The 16,826-nt window shown below is 44.4% G+C and overlaps 1 protein-coding gene across 2 annotated transcripts in view; it reads left to right on the top strand.

Moving 5' to 3' along the window:
* The window catches only part of SARS1 (seryl-tRNA synthetase 1), a 20,949-nt gene extending 4,123 nt beyond the window's left edge, over nucleotides 1–16,826 (top strand). The window contains exons 2-11 of one of the 2 annotated variants that reach the window (XM_036109827.2): nucleotides 3,986–4,056; nucleotides 7,238–7,315; nucleotides 8,962–9,120; nucleotides 10,101–10,244; nucleotides 11,023–11,178; nucleotides 13,885–14,106; nucleotides 14,678–14,807; nucleotides 15,076–15,233; nucleotides 15,922–16,051; nucleotides 16,395–16,826. In XM_036109827.2, coding sequence (XP_035965720.1) covers nucleotides 3,986–4,056; nucleotides 7,238–7,315; nucleotides 8,962–9,120; nucleotides 10,101–10,244; nucleotides 11,023–11,178; nucleotides 13,885–14,106; nucleotides 14,678–14,807; nucleotides 15,076–15,233; nucleotides 15,922–16,051; nucleotides 16,395–16,552 — 1,406 coding nt within the window. In that variant the 3' untranslated portion in view covers nucleotides 16,553–16,826. The remainder of the gene's footprint in view (nucleotides 1–3,985; nucleotides 4,057–7,237; nucleotides 7,316–8,961; nucleotides 9,121–10,100; nucleotides 10,245–11,022; nucleotides 11,179–13,884; nucleotides 14,107–14,677; nucleotides 14,808–15,075; nucleotides 15,234–15,921; nucleotides 16,052–16,394) is intronic. The other variant, XM_078072645.1, reaches the window with a different exon arrangement.

Below are 16,826 nucleotides of genomic sequence, written 5' to 3'. Positions count from 1 at the left end.
AGCCTATTTTGAGAAGTGTCTGAGAATGTTGACCAATTTTTATTTAATTGTCTTTTTCTTACTGATTTGTAGGAATTCTTTATCCCTTCTGGATACAAGACCTTGTCAGATACGTATATTGCACATATTTTCTCCCAGTCTGTGACTTGCCTCTCACTCTTTCAGTCTTTTAATGAATAGAAATTACTAATTTTAGGGGTGTCTGAGTGGCTCAGTCAGTTAAGTGTATGACTCTTGATTTCAGCTCAGGTCATGATCTCAAGGTCCTAGGGGGCTCCACACTCAGCGGGGAGTCTGCTTGAGAATTCTCTCCCTGTCCTTCTGCCCCTTCTCCCATTCATGAGCTCTCTCTCTCTCTTTCTAAAATAAATAAATAAATCTTTTAAAAAAAAGTATTAATTTTAGAGACAAACCATAAGAGACTCTTAATCTCAGGAAACAAACTGAAGGTTGCAGGAGTGGAGGGAGCTGGGAGGGATGGGGCGGCTGGGTGATGGACATTGGGGAGGGTATGTGCTATGGTGAGTGCTGTGAATTGTGTAAGGCTGATGAATCACAGACCTGTACCCCTGAAACAAATAATACATTATATGTTAATTAAAAAATTTTTTTAAAGTATTAATTTTAACAGAGTAATTTATTGATCTCTTCTTTGTAGTTTGTACTTCCTGTGTTCTGTTTAGGAAATCTTTTCATATCCCAAGTTCCTGAAGAGATTTTCCAATATTTTTTCTAGAAGTTTTACTAGTTTGCCTTTCACATTTAGGTGGATGATTCATCCCACATTGATTTTGGTGTATGATGTGAGATAGGGATCAAGTTCATTTTTTTCCCACGTTACTCCAATTACTCATGATAAAATGCAGGAAGCTAGGAATAGAAGGGAACTGCCTTAATCTGATCATAGATATTTATCAAAAAACCTATAACTAACATTCTTTTTTTTTAAAGATTTTATTTAGTTATTTGACAGAGAGAGACACAGCGAGAGAGGGAGCACAAGCAGGGGGAGTGGGAGAGGGAGAAGCAGGCTTCCCGCCAAGCAGGGAGCCCGATGCGGGGCTCGATCCCAGGACCCTGGGATCATGACCTGAGCCGAAGGCAGAGTCTTAACAACTGAGTCACCCAGGCGCCCCACATTCTTTTTTTTTTTTTTTTAAGTTTTTATTTATTTATTTGACAGAGCACAAGTCGGGGAGCGGCAGGCAAGGGGAGAAGCAGGTTCCTGGTTGAGCAGGGAGCCCAAGGTGGAACTTGATCCCAGGACTCTGGGATCATGACCTGAGCGGAAGGCAGATGCTTAACTGACTGAGCCACCGGGGTCCCCTACAGCTAACATTCTTAATGATGAAGTACCGAATGCTTTCTCCCTGAGGTCGGGAACAAGACAAGGATATCTGCTATCACCACTTCTAATCCACATCATACTAGAGGCTCTAGACAGTATGATATAAGGCAAAAAAAAGAGGGGTGCCTGACGGCTCAGTCAGTAGAGCATGCAACTCTTCATCTCAGAGTTGTCAGTTAGAGCCCACATTGGGCACGGAGCCTACTTAAAAAAAATGAAGAAGATTGGAATAGAATGTGATGACAGATGGTCACTAGATTTACTGTGGTGATCATTTTGCAGTGTATACAAATAGCAAATCATTATGTTGTACACCTGAAACTAATACAATGTTATATGTCAGTTATACCTCAAAAAAAAAAAAAAAAGACTGGTACAGAAGTAAAGCTGTCATTATTTGCAGATGACTTGATGGTGTGTGCAGAACTGAACTATTAAAATTAAGTAAATTTGGAGCACCTGGGTGGCTCAGTCACTTAAGCGTCTGCCTTCAGCTTGGGTCATGATCCCAGGGTCCTGGGATCGAGTTCCGCATCCAGCTCCTTGCTTCGTGGGGAGCCTGTTTCTCCCTCTGCCTCTGCCCCTCTCCCTACTTGTGTGCTCTCTCTCTCTGACAAATTAAATACATAAAATATTAAAAATAAATAAAATTAAGTAAATTTAAAATTTTTTTAATTTTAAATTTTAAAAAAAATTAAGTAAATTTAGCAAGATCACTGTATACAATATACAGAATCAATGGTATTTCTATATACAAATAACAAAAAGCATCTCATGCCTAGAATACATTTAATAAATGACATTCAAGATCTGTGCACTGAAAACTGAAAAACATTGCTGAGAAAAATGAAAGATAATGATGGGATATGTTATATTCATTGATTGAAACATCCAGTATTGTTACTGTTTTCTTTTACTTTCAGCACCTAGCATGATATTTTCTTTTTTATTCCCAGCACTCAATACAGGGCCTTGCAAATAGGAGGGACTAAATAAAAATTTTTATAACTTTTTATTTCAAAATAGTTATAGATTGACAGGAAATTGCAAAAATAGTACAAGGAGGTCCTATGCACCCTTCACCGGGTTTCTCCTACTGATGACATCTAACACAACTGGTACAGTATCAAAGTCAAGAAACTGACATTGCTACAGTTCAGACCTTATTCAGATTTCACCAGTTTTACATGCACGTGTGTGTGTGTGTGTGTGTGTGTGTGTGTGTAGTTCTGTGCAGCTTTATCCCATGTGTAGATTTGTATAACCACTGTCACACTCAGGACAAGACTGTTCCATCATCATAGAGATCCCTCTCACTGTCCCTTTGTAGTCCATTCTCTCTCCCCTGCCCCCTCTAACCCCTGGTGACCGCTCTTCTGTTCCCATCTCTCTAATCAAAGTAAGTGAATGAGAAAGTAGTTAGAACATTATGTACTAATGTTTAGTTCAAGTTTGGCAAAACCTTAAAAAAAGGGGCGCCTGGGTGGCTCAGTCGTTAAGCGTCTTGTCTTCGGCTCGGGTCATGATCCCAGAGTCCTGGGATTGAGCCCCGCATCGGGCTCCCTGTTCCGCGGGAGGCCTGCTTCTCCCTCTCTGCACTCCCTACTTGTGTTCCCTCTCTTGCTGTGTCTCTCTCTGTCAAATAAATAAATAAAATCTTTAAAAAAAAAAAAACTTAAAAAAAATAGCTGCCTAGGAGCTGTCTCATTTCTAGTCATCATTTCACCTGTCAAAAACTTGCTGTGGTCCTCAAGCTTGGATTCAAGAGGTCTGACTTTTGCTAATTAGACTTAGATTAATGAACCACAATACTGATACAATAGTTTGGGCCCGAATACACATGTAGGCTGATTAGTGCACCATCTTCCCCCAAAGAAACTAAAGCATAAGAAACTTATTCTCCAGGCTGCCAGGTGAGATTTTTGTCAGAGCAAAGGGAGTAACATTAACCATTTCTAGCACAGAAATGCTGCAACCAAGTTCACAGGACTAGAAACAGGATAGCTCTCTTTCCAGATTGCAGTGCATACCACATAGTTTCTTTCTTTTTTTTTTTTTTTTAAAGATTTTATTTATTTATTTGACAGAGAGGCACAGCGAGAGAGGGAACACAAGCAGGGGGAGTGGGAGAGGGAGAAGCAGGCTTCCCGCTGAGCAGAGAGCCCGATGTGGGGCTTGACCCCGGGACCCTGGGATCATGACCTGCGCCGAAGGCAGACGCTTAATGACTAAGCCACCCAGGGCGCCCCTTTATACCACATAGTTTCTTTCAATGGATTTTAAGATAATTGAGCAGGTTATAGTTATTTGAGTTTTTTCCAGGTTTCTCAGATTTGTTATTTGACCGTGGCATTGTCCAGGTTATGATAGTTTCCAGTTTCAGTCCCAGAAGGGACTTTTCCTTGTCACCAAATGCTGGGAGAACCCCATTGTCACCAGTATATGCCAACTAAATTTGGGACTCTAAAGCTGTAAGATTTCACAATTTCATGAGATCCTTTAGCTCTGCCTAAGGAGCTGTGATTGGCAGGGGGCAGTTTTTTGTTTTTTGGTGTTTTTTTTGTGGGTGTTTTGGCGGGGGGCAGTTCTTAATTATGTGCGTATCTTTGGTATATTCTTGGATTCTTTATTCTTCAGGCAGATTTCGGGCAGACAACTTGAACAAGCTGAAGAACCTGTGCAGCAAGACAATTGGAGAGAAAATGAAGGTAAGAGAACTAGGTAACAGCCTTGAAAGCTTGAGCAGAGGTATTTAATTTTACTCTTAGTTAATACATAATTTCTAACCTAGTGTCTAATTCTGTGAGATACTGAATTTCTTACCAAAGGGACAAATATTTTAAAAAGAAAGGAAGAAAGTAGGAAAGAGAACTAAGAGGCACTTTCAGGGATTGGTGAGTCCACTTTGTGTCTTCAGATAAGTCTTAGTGCCTTCAAGCTGCTATAACAGAATACCATAGATTGGGCGGCTTATAAACAAGAGCAGTTTATTTCTCACAGTTCGGAAGACTGAGAAGTCCAAAATCAAGGTGCTGGCAGGTTCTGGGTTGGTGAGGGCCCACTTCCTGGTTCATAGACAGCTGTCTTCTTGTTGTGTCCTCACACTGATAGAAGGGAGCTCTCTGGGGTCTCTTAGAAGGGCACTCATCCCCTTTATGAGAGTTCTGCCCTAATGACCTAATCTCCTCTGAAAGACCCCACCTCCAAACACCATCACAGTGGGGATTAGGTTTCAACATACAAGTTTTGGGGGGGACACAAATATTCAGTCTGTAGCAAGAAAAGATTCTTGCCACATTGCTCATTCATTGTCTGTTTTGTTCTTATAATAACATAACTTCCACCAGTAATCTTACCCAATTATTTCTTAAGCTCAGTCTACAGTGCCAGAAAGGTTTTCTTAGGGTGGACTTGAGATTCTTTGTCTCAGTGTAGTCGTGCTCTTTAATGGAAAGAGCACAGATAAGGAGTCCAAATCCTGGATTGTTGGCTGTGTGACTTTAGGCAAGTTAACTTCGGAGCTTCAATTTTTTCATCTGTGAAATGACAATACTAACATTCACCTATAGAACACAATTGTAAGAACTAAATTTTTTAAATATAGAGAACCTGGCACAATGCCTAGAACATTGTAGTTATTCAGCAATTGCAAGTAACAGCAGAGGGCAAGTCATTACTGGCCTTCATCCAAAAAATCCTTCCTGTGCTTGAAGAATGTTAAGTTTTAGCTTGGCCTTGCTTTGCTCTCCAGAGTAGTTCATGCTTTTAATCTTTCCTCAAAAATATCCTTAGCCCCTTAATCATTTTTAAAAAACATATTAAATGCTCCCTCAAATCTGTCTCATTTTTAAGTTGTAAACCTCTAAACTAAACCAAAAAATTATAAAATTTTGTGACCTGAACCAGGAAAGAGCATAACAAAAAGACTCCCTCCAGATTCTAGTACCTCACACTTCAGGCAAGTCTGACTCCTTCTCTTTAACAGTATTTTGTTACACTTTCAGCTTGTGACTGGCTGTGGAAATTGATACCGACAATCATATAGTTTTCTTCCTTTGGGACTCATGACGCTTAATCATTTGCATGTCAGAGACCCCGTAATTATGTAAATTCCAGTGTGCACTCTGCCTGTGTATTCCTTGGGGCGCATACACAGGTAGTGCCAGCCTAGTGTTTTCCTAGCAAGATGGAAGTGTTTTCATTTGCAGTAGCATTCTTAGATCCCTTCACTGTAGCCCCACAAGGAGTGTTCTCCCTTCCTATCCATCAGAATGGTCTTAGCAGGGCTTTAATTTGTATAGCACTTGAAAGTATTCATTTTGGTTTTTCATCTTTGCTGCAAACCTGGAGTATAGGTAGTACCTTTGTCAACCTTATTAAAAGGGCAAAAGAATAGGCTTAGGAAATTAAGCAGCCTGCCTAAAATAACATCACTTGAATTTGCCGCCCTAAAGGATTATCAGATAGCAAAGGGGCCTCAGCTTTCTTGACTACTAAATGGAAAATCTTGAGATTTAGGCCATTTCTTTCTACCTCAGTAGTCTCTGCTTATTCTTTTTTTTTTTAATTTTTTATTGTTATGTTAATCACCATACATTACATCATTAGTTTTTGATGTAGTGTTCCATGATACATTGTTTGCGTATAACACCCAGTGCTCCACGCAGAACGTGCCCTCTTTAATACCCATCACCAGGCTGACCCATCCCCCCACCCCCCTCCCCTCTAGAACCCTCAGTTTGTTTCTGAGTCCATTGTCTCTCATGGTTTGTCTCCCCCTCCGATTTCCCCCCCTTCATTCTTCCCCTCCTGCTATCTTCTTTTTTTTTTTTAGTCTCTGCCTATTCTTAACAAGACTCATTCTGAGATTTTCAGACTTCCACAACTTTTTAAGATGGTTTTGCTTGAGTCACTGAAAGATGTGAGTTCGGTTATGGTTAGCATCCTGACTTCTCACTTTGGTATATGAGATTGTGTAATAAATTGAAAGGATTTCTGTGCTTTACCCTCAGAAGATTGAGTTCTTTCTTATGACTCAGTTTTGTGCAGTAGTATCTGAGGTTGTGTAAACGTAATCGCCTATTGTTAAGTATAGAATAAAAAAAATATCTTTAGGACATTGGACATGACTTATACTTGCAAAGCAGACCCTGAATCTCCTCAACTTGTTTTTATGCAAGTTTTGCTGAGGCCTTACATATCTTATTATAATGGCCTTTGATCATTTTCTTTAACTTCTTTTAATTTGGGAAGAATTTGACTCTTAAATTATCTTCTCCATGACTCTGGGCAAGGATTGGAAATGATTTGGCAGAATATCACAAAGAAGGGGTAGAAGAGAAACCAGAGGGGAGAAAATCTAGCCCTTCGTACATTCTGCAGTTTTGCCAATTACATTCATTGCTCTAAACTTAGTTCTAGATTTGGTGACTTTTTTCCTCAAAAATTTTGCTTTCCTTAGTGTCCTACTATTCTATCATCCCATCCATTTTTTCCTCTTAGCCTCAGTCCTGGGATTATTCTTAGGAAGTGGACAAGGATTCACAGATTCACATCCAGGCACCTGCCCCAGAGCTGGGCAGTGGTATGAGCGTTTTCACACCTTCTTGGTGCCCATAACTACTCTACGTCCAGGGCAGACATTCTTCTTACGTTCCTGTTGATGTCAGCCCTCTGACCCCGATGGATTAATTGATCTGTCCAGGATCAAAAAAGCCAGAAAGTGGCAGGATAAGGACTCGAAACTTTATCACTAATTTTTTCTCTCATATGTTGCAGCTTTTAGATAGTTATATAGAAAGTTATAAATAAGTTATACTTATAAAACTATGTCAGAAATTTTCTTTTATTTAATAGTATTGGGTTTTTTTTGTTTTGTTTCCCCTGCAGAAAAAAGAGCCAGTGGGAGATGAGTCCGTTCCGGAGGATGTGTTAAATCTCGATGACCTCACTGCAGACAATTTAGCTGTAAGTTTTTGTCCTTCCCTTTTCTTTTTTTTTTTTTTTTTTTAAAGATTTTGTTTATTTATTTGACAGAGAGAGCAAGAGAGAGAACACAAGCAGGGAAAGCAGGAGAGGGAGAAGCAGGCTCTCTGTCGAGCAGGGAGCCTGACGTGGGGCTCGATCCCAGGACCCTGGGATCATGACCTGAGCCGAAGGCAGATGCTTAACAGCTGAGCCACCCGGGCGCCCTGTCCTTCCCTTTTCTAGGCTGGATTTCTGTTCTTTCATCATAACTTTGTTCCTAACAAGCAAGTGCTGACACTCAGCTCCACGCAGCATTGTGGCATCCTTGAATGTGTGCAGCTGGGAAATGTCCCCCTCCGCTCTTGTTGGACTCGATACTTGAGTTTTTATTAGATCACAGAGACAGGGACGGTTGGAGTGGAAAAGTCAAGAGTAGGAAGCAGAGGAAAAAGGAGACGAACTACCTTTGGTTTATAGAACTCAGTTTTCACAAAGTCAAGGATCTTTTCAATTTACTGTAATTCAGTAAATATTCACAACAGTGAACCTAGAGAAGTAATTTTCAAGTTTTTTAGTCACCGAACCCTTTCTTAAAACCTGCAACACAAAAGCATAGCAAGAGCATAAATACACAAAAGCAAAGTTGCTGTGCTTGAAGGGCTAGGCTGGGGGAGCTATTCCTGTGCAGCCCCACTTGCCAAGGGCTCTCCCGTCCCCATGAAATCAGTAGTTTGAAACACTTGCAAAAAGGAATACAAAATAAGCTTAAGACAGGTTCTCTTTTTCCTAATAAATTTATAATCTTCCTAGAGAACAGTTAAATGTAGTACATAAGAGCGCTAAATTGATTTAATTAGGAATATCAGAAAATACAAGTTAAGGGAAAGAGCTCTTAAAAGAGCTACAGTAGGGGCGCCTGGGTGGCTCAGTCCTTAAGCCTCTGCCTTTGGCTCAGGTCACAATCCCAGAGTCCTGGGATCAAGCCCCTCATCGGGGCTCCTTGCTCAGCGGGAAGCCTGTTTCTCCCTCTCCCACTCCCCCTGCTTGTGTTCCCTCTTGCTGTGTCTCTCTGTCAAATAAATAAATAGAATCTTAAAAAAAAAAAAAAGTTCATAAACTCTATTAAAAAAAAAAGGGGCTCCTGGGTGGCTCAATCGGTTAAGCGTCTGCCTTCGGCTCAGGTCATGATCCCAGGGTCCTAGGATCGAGTCCCGCATTGGGCTCCTTGCTCGGGGGAAGCCTGCTTCTCCCTCTCCCTCTGCCTGCCTCTCTGCCTACTTGTGCTCTCTATCTGTCTGTCAAATAAATAAAATAAAATCTTTAAAAAAAAATTCTATTAAAAAAAAAAAGAGCTACAGTATTAAAACCCTTGAGATATATACGACTGAGAAGAATGGCCAGAATTGATCCATCTCTTCCTTAGGTACCCCAGAAGAAAATGCCAACGAATTTTAAGGGCAAAACTGAGTGCGTGCGTGCGTTTGAAATAAATCTCAGTTCTTCGAAAGCCTTCACTGTTGATTTTAACAGTGCTATCACAGGGCTTGTCATTAGAGCACAACAAGGTTAGGGCAACAGAATCTTATTCCTACTCTGTACCTTGACCTGCTGTGACTTGGGTACTGGCCTGGCCTGTTCATCTGCAGAACCTGAAAGTCTCACAAATCAAAAAAGTCCGACTCCTCATCGATGAGGCCATCCTAAAATGTGATGCCGAGAGGATAAAGCTGGAAGCAGAGCGGTTTGAGAACCTCCGAGAGATCGGGAACCTTCTGCATCCCTCTGTGCCCATCAGCAATGATGAGGTAGGTGTCGGCGCCACAGTGGGCGGCGGCCTGCCCGGGGCTCCCCTCTGCTGGGGAGGGGGCGGGCTGGGAGGAGGACTGGGAAACGCTGCCCCTCTCTGTATAATAGGCCTTGTGTCAGAAGCAGGCTCTTTGTATATTCGCTCTGCCCACCAATTGAGAATTGAAAGAGTCAGATCCTTGCCTGATTGGGAAGTAGCAGAGACAGCAGGTAGGAGGAGACCCCGGGCACAGAAATCTCTTCTGAATCGGCCGCTGTCCTCCACTGCGTGTTGCCCGTGGTAGCAGTGAGTCCTGTGGGAGGGATCTGCTAAATCACCCTCACCCCTCACCCACACCCTGCTGAGAAGCTGCAGGTTGAAGGGAAATCTGCATGATAAAAGTTTCCTGCTGAGTGGGAGCTTCCCCAGCACAAAGCTGCTCTGAGCCCAGCCTTTGTTCCCTGACACCCCAGCCGTGGCTGGGCCCATCTGTGCCTCTTTCATTCATTCCCTGGTGAACGAGCCTTAAATTCACTGCCGGCTGGGGTGGGAGACTCGGGAGGTCAGGGCCCTGAGCCCGCCCTCATACGGCCCCAGGACCAATGAGAGCCTGGAAAAAAAAAAATCTACATTCTCCTCTGCACCCCAGGCGATGCTGATGGGGGGGTGGGGAGGTTCGTCCTGTAGCAGGATTTTCAAGGAGTCTTTTAAAAGGGTAAAAAAAAAAGTGAGACTACGACAGATCTCTTAGAAATTCATGATTTCGGTTCCATGGCTAGAATCACTTCTAGGAATTTGTAAATTATTATTTCTCTATTGAACACACATCCTCTAGCAAATTCTCTTCCTTAGTCTCTGTACACAATGTCCAAAACCTAGTGTTTCAGTTACGCAGTAGTTTTGCAAAGCTCTAGGTTGTTTTTGGAATGGGGTTTAGAAAGCTGGAGGTTGTGAAATTCAGTGATCATGCATCTTTCTCTCCTGGTCTTGTTTCCTTAGGATGCCGACAACAAAGTAGAGAGGATCTGGGGCGATTGTACAGTCAGGAAGAAGTACTCTCACGTGGACCTGGTAGTGATGGTGGATGGCTTTGAGGGCGAAAAGGGGGCCGTGGTGGCTGGAAGTCGAGGTTACTTCCTGAAGGTAAGAGCCAGGAACCCCTGGCGATGGGATTCTAAAAAGGAGCTAAAAAAAAACTATGCAGAAAACATAACCTACTTAAAGAGGCCACACATCCACCACTTGTTCATGCCTTTATCCTGCAAACTTACTGCCAGTTGGATGCAGTTCTCTTTTTGAGACAGGAGAGTGCTTCTCTGGATTCCCTAGAACAAGAGCCCCTAAGTGATCCTCCATAATGAATATATGTTGTACTGACTGGATCAGAGCAGTCTGCCTTTTAAGGGGCTGAGTGGAATTGGACAGACAAGTAACAAAGAGTCAGAACCCACTGTGCTGAGTGCTGTGGGGTGAGTGGGCCCAGAGAGCTATGAGAACAGGTAGGCAGAGGCGGCAAACCCAGAGGAGTTGGGACAGAGGGCAGATGAATTTAGAGAAGACTTCGGAAGGGCATGGGAAAATCATTTTGGAGATACAGGACATGTATACGTATACATATACATATACGTAGTATGCTCTGCATACACACACGGATCTGGTGTTTTAAGATGTAGCGCAAGAAAGCTCTCCCGTGCACCCTGGGCAGATCATCCTATCTGCCTCGCTTTGCTTCTCCTGCCAGTGTGCCTAGATGATGTGCCGGGCATTGGTATCAAGAAAGAATCTCTTGAGTCAGGCACTGGGGTGCACAGTCTTTGCTGGCCTCCCGTGTGCCCCCAGTTGCCTCTGAGTGTAAATACTAGCAGATGAACATGGTAGTGGCAGAAGCCAATCACACAGTGCTGTGTCTCTGCTCCTTTAGGGTGTCCTGGTGTTCCTGGAACAGGCACTCATCCAGTATGCCCTTCGCACCTTGGGGAGTCGGGGCTACACCCCCATTTATACCCCCTTTTTCATGAGGAAGGAGGTCATGCAGGAAGTGGCACAGCTCAGCCAGTTTGATGAAGAACTTTATAAGGTGAGTGGCCTGGGGCAACATGGCAGAATGACTTAGTTACAGAGTTTACCCTCAAAGGTACCGAGCTGTGTTGTCCAGGAGAGTCTCCTGCGGCGTGGAGAGACTCTGTATCATGGCTGTTGAGCACTTAAAATGTAGCTAGTGCAACTGAGGCAGTAAAAATTTAATTTTTATTAATTCTAACTTAAGTAGTCACATGTGGCTAGTGGCTACCATACTGGGCAGTGCCGACATAGAGCCTATTTTATCTTTCCCCAGATAATCTATATGACTTATTCAAATTGAGCATACTTTAACACCATGAACTTTGGAAAAAAGCACATTTTTTGAGTGCTTGGACAAAACAAAATTATAGAAGCGGCTGATCTTCCCATGTCCTCCTCCTCCTAACCCCAGACTGGGAGCTAGAGAGCAAGACGTATTCTCCTTGGGATGGATGTGGCTTCCAGTTTGTGGCTCTTTCTCAACTGTGGAGCATCTCAGGGGAGGACCAGGGGATTCACGTGGAGAGTCAGAAGCTCATTCTGATGAGCTGGCTCCAACACCAGCTGTGGCACCCCCAGTCTATGCCTCGCACTCAGAATTTCTAGAGTGTCTCTGCTAACAGCATGGTCCACTGGTCCACTTTTTACTTGTCCTTCCCCTTCAAGACTGTTCTATCAGAAGGGGATGACTTGGCTCTTATTGGGGAGGAGTTAGACAATGCTTTTGGGCTCACCTGACTTATCTTAGAGAGGAGTTTAATAGAACTTCTTCCCATTGATGAGTTCTAGTTATGTTTTCATTCCTATTGATGAGTTCTAGTTATGTTTTCATTCAAATTGCAGTGGGAAGCAAAATGCTCTCTAAACCCTAAGGATTAGTCTAACCTTGGTGTTCTCCTTCTCTTCTTCCCTTTCTAAGATTTTATTTATTTATTTAGAGCAAGCGAGAGCGAGTGGGGGGAGGCGCAGAGAGAGAGAATCTCAAGCAGACTCTGCGTTGAGTGCGGAGCCTGACGCGGGGCTGGATCCCATGACCCTGAGGTCATGACCAGAACCAAAATCAAGAGTCGGACGCTTAACTGACTGAGCCACCCAGGCGTCCCTTCCCTTTCTTTTCTTTTCTTTTTTCTTTTTTTCCCCCTTTCTTTCTTTTAATGTGGAGGGGAATGTGTTCATGTATCAGCCGAAACCTGTTTTCTCTTTTCTTTTTTTCCTCATCTCAACCCCAACATTGGACAATCACAGAGCTTTAGAAGGATGCCCTGCATGTAACGTCAGAGAGAACCTTATATGGAGGATTATGAGAGAGACACTAGGTAGCAGGTGCCCCCTGTGTTTCCCGCATTCCCATCTCTTCTCCAGATGCTTCTTGCATCCACATGCAGGGAGACTCACATAGTGAGAGTCCCCGTAGTGAGAGTTTGGGCTGGCACTTCCTGCCTGATAACCTCAGTTTATGAGTTCTCTGGAGCAGCACTGTCCAGTGGGACTCTTTGCAGCGATGGAATGTTCTGTCTCTACTATGCGGTTTGACAGTACCGACCACATGTGGCTGCTGAGCACGTGAACTGTGGCTGGTGCAAGCCGAGGAACTGAATTTTAATTTAATTTAAATAGCCACATGTGGTTAGTGGCTGAGTTCCACTGTCAAGTAGCAACGTAGTCTTCCAGGTCCCCAAACGCTGACCCAGAGGAAGTTTCCACCTTCCTCTTTTTATTTTTATTTTTTTAAAAGATTTTATTTATTTATTTGACAGAGAGAGAGACAGCGAGAGAGGGAACACAAGCAGGGGGAGAGGGAGAAGCAGGCTTCCCGCTGAGCAGGGAGCCCGACTCGGGGCTCGATCCCAGGACCCTGGGACCATGACCTGAGCCGAAGGCAGACGCTTAACGACTGAGCCACCCAGGCGCCCCCACCCTCCTCTTTTTAAAATGAAAATAATACCACATGACAGAAAATTTGGAAATGATGGGGGGAAATCATCTTCTTTCTCATTACCTCATACAAATGACATTTTTAATATCCTTTTGGGGGCATTTTTCGTCGATATATCATTTTCTCATATTTCTAATCACAGTGTATATAGATTGCCTCAGCATTTTATCAGAAGCATTTTTCAGTGTTACATCGTGGTCTTCATCGCCAACATTTTTAAATGGTTCTGTAACAATACGTGGTCTGGATGTAGGATAGTCGACTCTTCCCTTGTGGAAATATTTAGGAGGCTTCCTTTTTTGCCATCAGAAGTAATGTTACAATGAACTTTGTCCTGTTTATACCTTTTTTTCTTCTGCATTACTTTCTTCAGCTGAACACCAAAGTGATTCTTTAAGGAGTATTATCCTACACTAACTCCTGAGCACCAGGAGAGCAGAGACCGTGTCGCCTTTTGCCCAGCATTGGCAAACTTGGCACTTAGAAACGCCTAACACACATCTGTTGGGGGGATTAATGTATATTGCTACCAGCTCAGGTTTTACTGCACTGCCGTCATTGGCCACTGTTCACTATTTATAAATGTCTTATTTATTAGATAAGTAAAAAAAATATTATCAGAATATTTTATCTCCTTTTAATTTGCATTTCTTTGATCTCTAGGAGGGATCCCATTCTGGAGGGACCCATTCCCTCCTTTGTCTTTTTAGCCTTGCCTGTGGTTTCTTGCTCTCGCTGAGGTCCTCATCCCTCACCCTTAACTAGTAGAGGTCCCTCCTCCTCCAGGTGATTGGCAAAGGCAGTGAAAAGTCTGATGACAACTCCTATGACGAGAAATACCTGATTGCCACCTCAGAGCAGCCCATTGCTGCCCTGCACCGGGACGAGTGGCTGCGGCCAGAGGATCTGCCCATCAAGTATGCCGGCCTGTCTACCTGCTTTCGCCAGGAGGTGGGCTCCCACGGCCGAGACACCCGCGGCATCTTTCGAGTCCATCAGTTTGAGAAGGTGAGTGGTCAGGTCAGGGGGAGGAGCAGCACCCTTCTGTCGACCTCTCCAGGGTGGTTAGAGAGAGGCAGGCTCTGTGTTGCTCAGACCCAGCCTGGCTCCGGTCTTCCCTCTCGCCGCCTACATCTGTTTCTGCCTAAGAAGCACATGCTGGAGTGGCCGTGGGCGCAAAGCCTGGAACCAGGCTGCCTGAGTCCCGGTGCCGGCTCTGCCACTTAGCAGCTGTGTGACCTTGAACAAGTTGCTTAACATCTCCGTGCTCAGTTTCCTCCTCTACAAAAGGAGGGTAGTAATAGTACCCACCTCATTAGGCCTGCTGTGAGGATTCTCCTGGTTGGCAGGGGCAAAGCACTTAGAACAGTACTTGGCATGTATGTGGTAGGAGCTCCATGGAGCATTCGTTCTCAGAGCCCCAGTCCAGTCCAGCACCGATCTCCCGCAGGGGCCCCAGCCTCCCCTGACTCCCAGTGGTGTAGGAATAGGTCTCCATTGCAAGGATATCTCCCACTTCAGTCCTTTCGTTTATTCTCCCTGTTCCATTTTCATGGTCTCGTTGGGTCCCCCTCTGCAGATTGAACAGTTTGTCTACTCGTCACCACACGACAACAAGTCATGGGAGATGTTTGAGGAGATGATTACTACCGCAGAAGACTTCTACCAGTCTTTGGGGATCCCTTACCACATTGTGAATATTGTCTCAGGTATCTGCCTCCCTTTCCCGCATCCCACAAACACCGCCCTCACCAGGTGAGCCGCCACACAAAAAAATAGCTCACAATCCAATTAATTGCCCACATTAATTGAAATATCACACTGTTCTCACTTGGGAGTATTTGGTGGTAAGAGTATCTGGGCATGATTTCACTTCCGGGGATAGGATGTGAATTAAAGAATTCTTCAGGTTTGCTAAAGGTCAGTCTCCTGAAATACCATCCCTCCTTCCTGAATTCTAGGGGTTTTCCCTTACAGGTTCTTTGAATCATGCTGCCAGTAAGAAGCTTGACCTGGAGGCCTGGTTTCCGGGCTCGGGAGCCTTCCGTGAGTTAGTCTCCTGCTCTAACTGCACAGACTACCAGGCTCGCCGGCTCCGGATCCGATACGGGCAAACCAAGAAGATGATGGACAAGGTGGGCAGCCCCTTGGGAGACAGGAAATAGGGCCTCGTGCGGAATAAGGCCATCTTATTTCTCAGTCCTTGGAGGATGTTATGTCCCAACATCAATGGGAAAATTTGAGCTTCTCAATCTAGACCAAAAAGGGAATCTGAAAATGACTTCTACTAAATCAGGACAGAGTCCTTTTAGATAGAAACCTGAGTCTAGCTCTATTCTACAAGGTATTTCTAGCTCTTCTCTTTTGGGCTTTGTTCTCTGTGACTCCAGTTAAAGAATAATCCCCATTTGTCTACAGGAGACACGTTAGAGGCAGTGTCTTCCCTCTCACCTAAGAAGGTCTAGGTTTGTAAGTTTATCTCTTCAAACCCAGTTTTCAGGCCCTAATCTTTTCCAAAGTCAGGGACTTGAAAGAGGTTAAAAGGAGAGGCCACCGTGGAAGTTTCCTCCTTCCCTCAAAGGGCCCAACTCTCCTCCATTTGCTGGGACCTCTCACTTGTCACTCATGGAGATCTGAGGAATCTTCCTGGAATTATTATTATAGGCAATAAATACGAAACAGAATTCTAGTCTAGCAAAAGATCAATGATGCTTTTGGATTTGGCTAGTTACAGTTGAGGAAGTCTGGCTAAGTGGGTGGTTCCTGGTCATGAGTAAGACTAGGCTGAGTTTCGTGCTCCCTCTGGGGACCCTGTCTTTGCAGGTGGAGTTTGTCCATATGCTCAACGCTACAATGTGTGCCACCACTCGCACCATCTGCGCCATCCTGGAGAACTACCAGACGGAGGAGGGCATCGTCGTGCCCGAGAAGCTGAAGGCGTTCATGCCGCCGGGTGAGACTCCCTGCCCGGCCCGTCTTCCTCGTCTTCTGTCTGCCCGCTCTTCTGAAGAGCAAACCCCCTTTCAGAATGGACCAACTGTTCTTGTTCAGAAACAGTCCCCAGAACTCCGTCTGTCCTGTCCCCAAAGTTGAGAGAGTAGCCACTACAGGTATCACTTCCTGTTTAAGCTCAGCTAAAATTCAGACCGGGGAAGAAAAGAATGAATGAAACCAGTTCCCATCGTGGGTGCCCTTTTGTTCATAGGGATCATCGTCTTGTGGAACTCTCCACAAGAAGTCCTTGGGCTTTGACTCCTGAGAAATGATAGGTTATTTGGTTGGCTCTCTCCCTCCAGGTCTCCAAGAACTGATCCCCTTTGTGAAGCCTGCACCCATTGACCAGGAGCCATCAAAGAAGCAGAAGAAGCAGCATGAGGGCAGCAAAAAGAAAGGGGCAGCCAGAGATGTCCCCCTGGAAAGCCGGCTGCAGAACATGGAGGTCACCGATTCCTGAACATTCCTTCCTCCCAGTTTGTCGGGCTTTCGTTTCTGTCAGCTGGGTTCTCAGAGCCTGCCCACGGGCAGGGAAGCCAAGCACCCACTCATCACCCGCCCCATCTGACTGCATTGCTAAAAGGGGAACAGTCTGCCATGTACAGTGCGACGTTCCCGTCTCCTTGCATGGGCATAGGATCCATTCACTGACGACTGATGAAACCATGTAATAAAGCATCTCTGGGGGAAGGCTAGGACTCTTCCACGGTCTTCTGCCCAGGGCTCGAACCCTG

The sequence above is a fragment of the Halichoerus grypus genome, chromosome 5 (genome assembly GCF_964656455.1).
Source record: "Halichoerus grypus chromosome 5, mHalGry1.hap1.1, whole genome shotgun sequence".
NCBI lineage: Eukaryota > Metazoa > Chordata > Mammalia > Carnivora > Phocidae > Halichoerus > Halichoerus grypus.
Note: the sequence above shows the minus strand (reverse complement) of the source record. Positions and strands in the feature narration are given on the sequence as shown.